The following is a 10,891-nucleotide window of genomic DNA, read 5'->3' as shown; positions in this document are numbered from 1 at the left end:
CGTCTCCTAGCTCAGCGCCACCAGCTACCCCACGGAGGCGTCCGCCAACTAACCCCTCCCAGCCTCTCGTCGACAGTCACGGGTCCCCGAAGCCGCGTCTTAACCAGGCCGGAACAGACCACCGCCAACCGTCACGGCCTCGCCTTCGCCCCACCCGACCTCGCCCGCTCCCACGTGACGCCCACGCCCCGCCCATCGGCGCCCACGTGACCCACGGTCGGCCCCGCGCGCGGCGTGGGTCGCGGCCCGAGCCGCCATTGTTCCGCCGAGGGAGGACAGTGGGGCCTGGCGCTGGCGCCGAGACGCCGCTTAGCGGCCGCCACTGGAGACACTCCCTCCCGCCTCCCGGGTCTCCTGGCGGCGGCGGAGTGAGGCTGACAGCGGGGAACCTGGGAGACCCCTCTGCCCTTCCCGCGGCGGCAGCGGCCGATCCCCGGCTCCAGCGTGAGGGGCGGCCGCGATGCACTGGGCCTGAGGCTACCCGGCCTGGCCCATCTTCGCTTCCCTTGACTCTTCCACGGCGTCTCCGCGTCCCGGCGTCATCCTGCGAGTCCCTCTGACGGGAAGGAAGATGGCTGCACGGAGCTGGCAGGACGAGCTGGCCCAGCAGGCCGAGGAGGGCTCGGCCCGGCTGCGGGAAATGCTTTCGGTCGGCTTGGGCTTTCTGCGCACCGAGCTGGGCCTCGACCTGGGGCTGGAGCCGAAGCGGTACCCCGGCTGGGTGATCCTGGTGGGCACGGGCGCGCTCGGGCTGCTGCTGCTGTTTCTGCTCGGCTACGGCTGGGCCGCGGCTTGCGCCGGCGCCCGCAAAAAGCGGCGGAGCCCGCCCCGCAAGCGGGAGGAGACGGCGGTCGCGCCGGGCGCAGCCCCTGACGACCTGGCCTTGCTGAAGAATCTCCGGAGCGAGGAACAGAAGAAGAAGAACCGGAAGAAACTGCCGGAGAAGCCCAAAGTGAGTAGGGGATGAGCGGCGGTAGAGAAGGGGCGAAGGGCCGGCGTGGAGACCCTCCAGCTGGGGGGAGGCCGCGCCCAGGCCGGGGAGGGAAAAAGAGTGCTTAGGCGAAAGCCGAGAGGCAGATCTCCCAAAGTGGAGGAGGAGGTGATAGGTGGTCATGGTATTTGGGGAATGGGGGAAACTCAGGAAGTATAGGACGGGTAGGGAAGCCCAGTTTCGAGGAAGGAAGTTACGTCTGGGGGTCCGTTTAGATAGGCGCCCAGAGGTCAGGCCGTCTTTGGGAACCGTGACCGCTGGAAGAGCACAGCACCCTTCCTTGAGGCCCGCAGAGCAGGCTGCATGTGGAGCGTAGTGGAACCTTAAGGTGGCGTTGGGAAGTTGTGGAAAGACTGCGCTCGGAAGACAGATCTATCTCAAGTCACATTGAGACAGTAGCCAGTGGAGGAAATACGGTGACCTAGAAATTCTGGGGCTTACGCGGGATTAAAGGTGTCCAGGTCTAGACGCGCTTCCATTTTAGTTGGGACTGTTCAACGGAAATGGTTGCCCACTCTTCTGGCAGTTGTGGCCAATAGAGGCCGGAACAGGAGCAAGGCAAGAGGGAGTCGGTTACCTAATACGCTTGGAGGTATATGGTCCTATGAGAGAGCTAAGGCGAGTTCAGCGAAGGAGTCTGTTGCACCCTCCGTGGTGTGGTAGGTTTGTGAAATAGAGTAAAAGGGGATGACAGGGCAGAATGGTGAAAGCCGAGAGAGGAATTCAGGCACCGATTTACTGGGCCACGTGTGGAAGTGGCAGAGGGCATCACATCTGTCTTAGACCTTCATGCTTTGCTTTTACATTCTTCATTGCCATTCCCATGGTTCTCCATTACATCTTTCAAAGTTTTAAACATTTTTAAAATATTTTACATTTGAGCAAATTGAGACTATGGAGGGTTTGCAGAGTTAGGAACAGCACCTAACTTATTTTTATATCCACCGAATTAAGCTCTTCACCTTTTCAGTTCAATTGAGTAAGCCAGTACCAAGGCCCTACTATGTGAAATTTGCACTCTGGTGTTTGGAGGGCAGTGCAGAGTATCCACATAGAGTCAATCTTGGAGAGTAGTGTAGGAGACAGATTCATAAATAATTAGAATTTTGCATAGCCTGATAGGTGTTAAAGAGGTTCGAACTGAGTGTTCATGAGGTTTGGAAGGTAGGAGACATTTTATTGGAGGACTTTAGGAAAGTTATTGGAGGAGATGAGATTTGAGTTCAAACTAACAAGAGTTTTGTTGGTAACAAAAAGAAAACTAGATTATAGATGTGACAGGTCACAGTGAGTGCGTTATTAGGCTTGGATAGGCCTTCACGTTTTGCCTGCTGATTAAAAAAATGCAAGATACATACGAAACCTAGAAAAGGCACAACTTTGTCAATGTGAATACTACTACCTTAAGTTAGGAGAAACGAAAATAGAACTGATTTGGAACATATATAATTTAAAAACTTGTGGAGACTCTCAAGAATTAGCAATTATCAAAGTAAAATGGTGAAAATAGAGAATCTTGCTCTAAGGTAAGGAAAGAAGGTGATCTTGGAAAAAAAAAAAAAAAACATATTAAGCGCAAACTCATCTGAATGAAGCACATTGTGAAGATTTCAAAGCCCTATTTGGGACATGTAGAGTTTCAGATAGACTTGAGTTGAGAGAGGCAGGTGCTCCAAGAGCCCATCCGAAGTGCATTATAACACTCAAGTGACTCATCTGAAGGAGTACAGACCCGGGTGAAGAATACAGTACTGTGAAAAATGCTCAGTAGACTAGGATTTACCCCCTCCTTTTTATTCACATTAAGGAAGTGGGGAATAAATAAGTAAACCTAGCATTAGCTTTGAGGAGTGGAGAATGGGAAGACTGGATGGCTGAATGTTAATTGGGTAAGAAATTATCCTTATCTACCAAATACTGAAAATGTATTCGAGAAGTTTAACCAACATTTACAAAACTGTGGCTTTCAAGCTTTTCTGACTGCAACTCACAGTAAGAAACACATTTTACTTTACAGTACGCACATAAAACTGCTGTTTTTTTACTCTTCATGACCCACTAAATTCATTTCACATTTGACTGTGAGGCATGACCCACAGTTAGAAAAACTGAAGCTTTACAGGGCAAAGAAATACAAGCTGCCGTTTATTTAGTACTCATTAGATACCTTTAACCGTGCTAAGGATTTACTTGAAGAAAAGCAAGATACTGTTTACAAATTAAAGGCAGTAAAAAGGAATAAATATTGACATATCTCTCTGTGACAGGGATACAAATGTAAAAGCTCACCTTCTTTCCAGGGAGCTTTTTGTTTCCCTTGTGGAAAAAGATATGCTTTAAAAATTAACAATACAACTTGAATGTGGACCCAGATGGGCATGAAAGGCCTTGTCACAGAAGCTGACTTTGAAAGTTGGTAGGAGTGCTTAGGAATTCGAGAATGACCTGGGCAGGGCAGTATAGTGAGACCTCATCTCTACAAAAAGATTTTAAAAATTAGTCCAGTGTGGTGGTGTGCACCTGTAGTCCCAGCTATTTGGGAGGCTGAGGTGGGAGGATCTTTGAGCCAGGAGGGGGAGGCTGCAGTGAACCAATTCGAGGCCCTGTCTAAAAAAGGGGCTGAAGGGAGGGCAGTAAGAGCAAAATAATGTGAGAGGCCTGAGAAACAGCAAAGGCCCAGTACTGAAAGAAGGCAACTCTGTCAGCCTGGCAAGAATGGGAAACACTAAACTTGAGTAAGGCATTTCACCTTGCTCTGTTTGGTGTATCTTGTTTGCAAATTGAAAATCTCAGTTGAGTTAAAACACTGCAGGATTCTTCAAAGTGTTATCCCTGGCTACTTGGAACAGAGCCACTTTGAATGCTTGTGGAAGTGCTTGGGCCAGGTGCAGTGGCTTATGCCTATAATCCCAGCATTGGGGGAGACACTGGTGGGAGGATCACTTGAGCCCTGGACCTTGAGGCTGCAGTGAGCTATGATCATGTCACAGCTCTCCAGCCTAAACAACACAGCAAGACTTGGTCTTTTTTTTTTTCCTGAAACTGGGTTTTGCTCTTGTTGCCCAGGCTGGAGTGCAATGGCACGATCTTGGTTCACCACAACCTCTGCCTCCTGGGTTCAAGTGATTCTCCTGTATCAGCCTCCTGAGTAGCTGGGATTACAGGCATGCACCGCCACGCCCAGCTAATTTTTGTATTCTTAGTAGAGATGGGGTTTCTCCGTGTTGGTCAGGCTGGTCTCAAACTCCCGACCTCATGTGATCCCGCCCACCTCGGCCTCTCAAAGTGCTGGGATTACAGGCATGAGCCACTGTACCCAGCTGATTGTCTCTTAAAAGAAAAAAAAAAAAGATGCTTGTAGATTCCTGATCTCTGATCTTTTCATTTCGTCGTTTCTAGCTTTCTCTTAAATGATTCCAAATTTTGTAGCTCCCGTTTTCAAAATTTTCAGTGGCTAAATCTGTATTTACTAACCTGTTTATAAGGAGTTTCTGCAATTCCATTATCAATTTGTTTTTTATCCCCTAATAAAATCATGCCATAGGTCTTCTAGGGCATGAATTACAGTTTGTTCCCTAATTAAAAGTGAGTGGGTCACTTTTTACTGGGAGTTCTTGGCATTTTTTTCCCTTCCCCTCACACCTCTGTTCTTGACATTTTTGAAAATTATTATCTTATATGTATTTTTCATGACACCTACCTCAAAGTCTGTATTAAATGGGCACTCTTACTATTTCATTTGATTTTTAATCTGAGTAATGATTTAAATTGCAGTGTGCAAAAACTGGTCTGTATCAATTGGCTTTGAATGTCAACTGGAACCACATAATCAGGATCAATTTCAAAGAAAATTGTCTCTTTTTTTTTTTTTTTTTTTTTTTTTGAGATAATCTTGCTCTATTGCCCCTGATGGAGTACAGTCACAATTATAGCTCATAGCTCACTGCAGCCTCAAACTCCTGGCCTCAAGCCATCCTCCCACCTTGGCCTCCCAAAATGTTGGGATTACAAACATGAACTCGCCCAGCTCAAAAATTTATTTTAGTGTACAGGTCATTTGCATGTTAATGTAGGAATGTTCATAGAGATTTGCTATAGTATAATTGCCATATCTCTGAGTTCAATGAATAAAATAATAGTGTTTCATTTTGTTTGTTGCCAGATAGCATTGCACAGTGCTTGGTACTCAAAAAAATAATTGTTGAATGCGTAATATAGTAAGATTTCCAGTGAAAGTATTTATACAGCTTACTCCTATTATTCATGCCGGGTAAATATCCATGTGAGCCCTCTTTTTCTCTTTGTAGTGGAAAATGACTGTTTGCCTCATCTGGCTATAATTTTGTGAGGTGAAGGACTGCCTGCATGATGGTGACCCCATAAGATTATTATATTGTATTTTTACTATACCTTTTCTTTGTTTAGATACAAAATACCACTGTGTTACAATTGCCCACAGTATTCAGTACAGCAACGTGCTGTACAGGTTTGTAGCCTAGGTTTGTGTCAGTATACTGTGTGATGTTTGCACAAAGATATATTTTTCAGGATATATTCTTGTCATTAAGCAATGTGTGACTGACTGTATTCTAATGGTGTGCAGTATCTTTTGTAGTCATTACTTCTGTTCCAGTTTCACTGCCACTGCCCTACTTTAGGGCTTTATTATCTTTTGCTTAGACTATTCTAACATCATCCTAACTGGTTTTCCTGCTTTCAGTTTCTTTTTTGCCAATCTTTTCTACCCACTCATGCGAGTTGAGTCTTTTGAAGCCCAACCCTGATCATGTGACTTTGATGTCCACATCTCTTTAGTAGTTTCCCCATCACCTGTTGAATAAAATCCAAAATTCATGATTTGGCACTTAAGTCTCTTCATGATCTAACCCTACCTTTGACTTGTCTCTCACTATTACTCCTAAGACAAGAAATAATTCTGCTTGGCTAGATTTCTCTGTCTCTTTATTTATTATTATTTTCATCTTTGTTGTTTTTGGAGACAGTCTCACTTTGTCACCCAGGCTGGAGTGCAGTGGTGTGAACACAGCTTACTGCAGCCTCCACTTCCTGCACTTAAGCAATCCTCCTGCCTCAGCCCCTCAAGTAGCTGGCACTACAGGTGCACGATACCACACCTGGTTATTTTTGTATTTTTTGTAGAGATAGAGTTTCACCATGTTGCACAGGCATGTGCTCAAACTCCTGAGCTCAGACAATCCACCTGCCTCAGCCTCCCAGAGTGCTGGGATTACAGGCGTGAGTTTCCATGCCCAGCCATTATTTTTATCTATTAAAATTCCCTTCTTTCTCTCTACCAATTTATTTTTTTATTTTTATTTTTAAATTTCTTTTTGAGACAGGGTCTGGCTGTGTCAACCAGGCTGGAGTGCAGTGGTGTGATCTTGGCTCACTGCAGCCTCAACCTCCCAGGCTCAAGTGACTCTCCCACCTCAGCCTTCTGAGTAACTGGGTCTATAGGCGAACACCATGATGCCCAGCTAAGTTTTGTATTTTTTGTAGAAGTGGTGTTTTGCCATGTTGCCTAGACTAGCCTTGAACTGCTGAGCTCAAGTAGTCCACCTGCCTAGGCTTCCCAAAGTGCCGGGATTACAAGCATTAGCCACTGTGCCCAGCCTCTCCCTACCAGTTTCCTTCTGTTCTTCAAGGCCCAGCTGCAGTTGTGCTTCAACCGTAAAGCATTCCCTAGCTCCTCAGCTAGAGTTATATACTGTAACACCTAGCGTGATGTTTCGTGTTTAATGGAAACTATGCAATTGCCTTTTTTTTTTTTTTGAGATAAAGTCTCTCTCTTGTCCCCCAGGCTGGAGTGCAATGGCACAATCTCCGCTCACTGTAACCTCCACCTCCTAGGTTCAAACGATTCTCTTGCCTCAGCCTCCCGAGTAGCTGGGACTACAGGTGCCTGCCACCACACGCAGCTAATTTTTGTCTTTTTAGTAGAGACGGGATTTCACCACATTGGCCAGGCTGGTCTCAAACTCCTGACCTCAGGTGTGAACCACCGTGCCTGGTCATATTTTTTTATTTTTATTTTTTTTTATTTTTATTTTTTTAGAGATGGGGTTTCACCTTGTTGGTCAGGCTGATTTCAAACCCCTGACCTCAGGCGATCCACCCGCCTCAGCCTCCCAAAGTGCTAGAATTACAGGCGTGAGCCACTGCACTCGGCCTTTATTTATTTTTTGAGTCAGGTTCTCACTCAGTCATCCAGGCTGGAGTGCAGTGGAGTGATGTTGGCTCACTGCAACCCCTGCCTCCCAGGCTCCAGCAATCCTCCCACCTCAGCCTCCTGAGTAGCTGGGACCACAGGCACACATCACACCTCGCTATGCCATATTTTTAGATTGGAATGTTCTAGTATCACCATTTCATGTGGTTCTGTCTAATCATTCAGCAAGTATCTGAGTGTCTGCCCATTATATTAGGAGCACAGAACTTATTACTAGTGGTCACACACATAGAAGGTACATTGTAAATAGTACTGGAACAGAACAGTGTAGTTGATTCTCTTTATCTGCAGAAGTTCTATGAAGTTCCCACTGAATTAGCCAGTACTAAACTAGTGCTCCTAGGGAAAATGCAAAGTTTGGTCCAAGCCTCTGGTCACAATATTTTCACCAGTACAGTATACAGTACATAGTCTTGTTTTATGTCTGTTTCTGTTTAAAGACATTTAATATAGTCGATTCATTAACACTGAACTTATGCCTGAACAAAGCTTATCTAATGCATTATTTTCTTTGTAAGGTATATCACAGCCTTCTTACACTTTAGGAGTGCTAAGCAGCACTTCAGCACTACCTTTGGGGACCATTTTAAACAGCAAAATCACCAACAAAAAAAGCACCTCAAAAATGCAAAATATGTGACACTAAATAGTCCTCAGAAAGGACACTTAGAGTGACAAGAGCTGAAATAAGAAGGTGGAGTATTGCCTTGACCTCAGCTGGGACTTTGTAGCTCTGTGCATGTGCATGTCCACAGATGACCATGAAAGCACCTCAAGTATTGATTTTAGAGTGAAAATAAATTTAATTTTAAATAAATTTTAGTGAATAGGTAAATTCACTAATACAGAATCCATTAATAATGGGGAACAACTGTATATTAGTCCCTGTCTGTATCTATACTGTTCTGTCATCTTCAGTACCTCATGTCTAGATGGATATTTGATTTCTCTGATTGGGAGTCTGATATTTATTTTGAACATTTAAAAATTATCTCAAACTTAGCCGGGCGCGGTGGCTCACGCCTGTAATCCCAGCACTTTGGGAGGCTGAGGCGGGTGGATCACGAGGTCAAGAGATCAAGACCATCCTGGTCAACATGGTGAAACCCCGTCTCTACTAAAAATACAAAAAATTAGTTGGGCATGGTGGTGCGTGCCTGTAGTCCCGGCTGAGGCAAGAGAATTGCCTGAACCCAGGAGGCGGAGGTTGCGGTGAGCCAAGATCGTGCCATTGCACTCCAGCCTGGGTAACAAGAGCGAAACTCCGTCTCAAAAAAAAAAAAAATTATCTCAAACTTTTAACATCTCCAAAACAGAACCTGTTATTTCTTGCCTTCTCCCAGTCTTTCCCTTTTCTGTAAGTGGCAAATTACTCTACCATTCAGTTATTTAAGCCAAAAATAGGAGAATCATCGTTGATTCTAATCTTTCCTCTTGCCTCCTCATATCTTCCTCATCTTATATCTAACCCATCAGCAAAGTACCATCAATTTTATCTCCAAAATATATATTCAATCTGACTACTTTTTCTAGCGTCACCTTAGCTCCCCTAACCTGCAGCAGTAGCCTTCCTTTTATTGCCTCCAGTCCCTTCTCAGTGTGCTAGTAATGAGTTTTTTCAAAGCAAATCACTATGCTGTCTAAAACCAACACTTCAGTAGCTTTTGCATTTAAAATCTAAATCTCTTTCTGTGGCCTGTATGGCCCCAAACCTGCTTTTCTTTGTAAGCTGAATTTGAGTTAGTTTCTCCTCATTTGCTACCGTCAACTACACTGATCTTTTTTCAGTTCTTCAAACTCTTTCACAACCCAGTGCCTTTACATGAGCTATTATTAACACTTCTGGAACAATCTTTCCCGCACTGTTCTCATCAGCCTTTAGTTTTCACCTTAAAAGTCGCCTTCCCTGAAAATCCTTTCCTGATCACCCTATTTGAAATAGACATCCCTTTCTATTTTGTCTCAGCTCCTTAGATGTTTTCTTCATAGTAGTTATCACAGCTTGTATATTATTTGTTTGCTTATCCCTTTACTTTTTTGGATTCTTTCCCTCCCCAGATTGTAAACCAGTGGCAAACTGCCTGGCGCATTAGTGCCTTTGGTAATTATTTGTTGAGCTAAATGCTGAATGAAGTGGCTAAAATAACATCTCACAGTTAATTGGGTAATCTGTTATTGAGCTAAATAAATTTGTCTCAATATATTCCCAATAGAATTGTGTTTTTTATATAGGTAATGGTTTTGCTGGTAATATTAAGAGCAAATTATATCACTTGCCACCTAGAGTTTTGTTTTTACCTTTAAGTCACTCTTTGTCAATTTTAATTCTTAAAATAATAATCGGGCAGGCGAAATGGCTCACGCCTGTAATTCTAGCACTTTGGGAGGCCAAGGCGGGTGGATCACAAGGTCAAGAGATAGAAACCATCCTGGCCAACATGGTGAAACACTGTCTCTACTAGAAATACAATAATTAGCTGGGTGTGGTGGCACACACCTGTAGGCTGAGGCAGGAGAATTGCTTGAACATGGGAGGTAGAGGTTGCAGTGAGCCAAGATCGTACCACTGACTGCGCTTCATCGTTGCAACACAGCAAGACTCTGTCTCAAAGAAAAAAAAAAGAACAATTATTTGCTCAAAATATTCCAAATTCCAAATGGCAGGTAAACAAATATTTGTGATTTTATAGAATAGGAATCTTGAGATTCAGAAAAATTAAGTGACGTATTTACTGTCATGGAGCAAAGGAATTTCAAAGGCAAAACAATATCCTAATTTCTAATCTGAGAACTCTAGTTTCGATGGCATGTTCCAGGATATTAAATTGCATTCAGAGAACAAATTCGATATTTCCAGTGAGTTTTAGCTTTATTGCTTTTAATAATTAAGAGTCATAAGTTTCTGCTGAAAATTATAATGACCTTACAAAAGCTCCAGAATTTTGGCTCCATTTGTTTGGTTATGGAACAGGATTTTTTAAATCTTTTCATTTTATTCTGCCAGAGGCCTAGCATAAAAGACTTTTAATAGTTCTGACAGAAAAGACCTTGAGTAGTTGTGCCCATCTTAGATACCAAGAACAACAGTAAACCCTATAAACTTTCATTTTTGTTGTGCTTTGGCATTATTGATTAGGGTACTGTTTCAAATTGCTCTAAAATCCCTGAGAGTATTTTTAAATTATTATTCAAGCATAATTCAAGCAATTAGTATTCAAGCAAAAAAAGAGATTTAAGTAAGGAATTGGTGTTATTTGGTCAGTTTTAAAATGCACTTTGTTTTCTCTCCAGCTATGCTAGTAGTTTTCAAACTGTTCTATAGAATGCCAGGCTTCCCAGAAGGCATCTATCAGCGTGTCTTAGATATCTTTCTTCTGTCAAAGAAAGAATTACACAGATGTGTATTTGCTGTATCACTTGTAGTCTTTATCATACCCATCAGATGTAAAATATTGAGAACCAGTGCTTATATTTATTTTTTCAGAAATCATCTTTGGCATAACTTGGCCATGTGACAGTTATCATCATCTCCCTATCTCATAAAGGTAACCTGAGCAGCCCTGCTGCAGTAGACAGTTTGGAATCCTGAGTTGAATTTTTGGCTGTTTAGAAAGTACGAGGATCCTTACCACTAAAGGAAATATCTCAGT

At 43.7% G+C, this 10,891-nt stretch overlaps 1 protein-coding gene across 4 annotated transcripts in view; it reads left to right on the top strand.

Annotated features, from left to right (window-relative positions):
• Positions 1-211: 211 nt before the first annotated feature.
• MTDH (metadherin) overlaps positions 212-10,891 on the top strand; it is a 74,954-nt gene continuing 64,274 nt past the window's right edge. For all 4 annotated transcript variants that reach the window (XM_032248518.1, XM_032248510.1, XM_032248517.1 and 1 more), the window contains exon 1: positions 212-952. In XM_032248518.1, coding sequence (XP_032104409.1) covers positions 572-952 — 381 coding nt within the window. In that variant the 5' untranslated portion in view covers positions 212-571. The remainder of the gene's footprint in view (positions 953-10,891) is intronic.

This window comes from Sapajus apella, unplaced genomic scaffold, assembly GCF_009761245.1.
Source record: "Sapajus apella isolate SASKATOON/1434 unplaced genomic scaffold, GSC_monkey_1.0 scaffold3, whole genome shotgun sequence".
NCBI lineage: Eukaryota > Metazoa > Chordata > Mammalia > Primates > Cebidae > Sapajus > Sapajus apella.
Note: the sequence above shows the minus strand (reverse complement) of the source record. Positions and strands in the feature narration are given on the sequence as shown.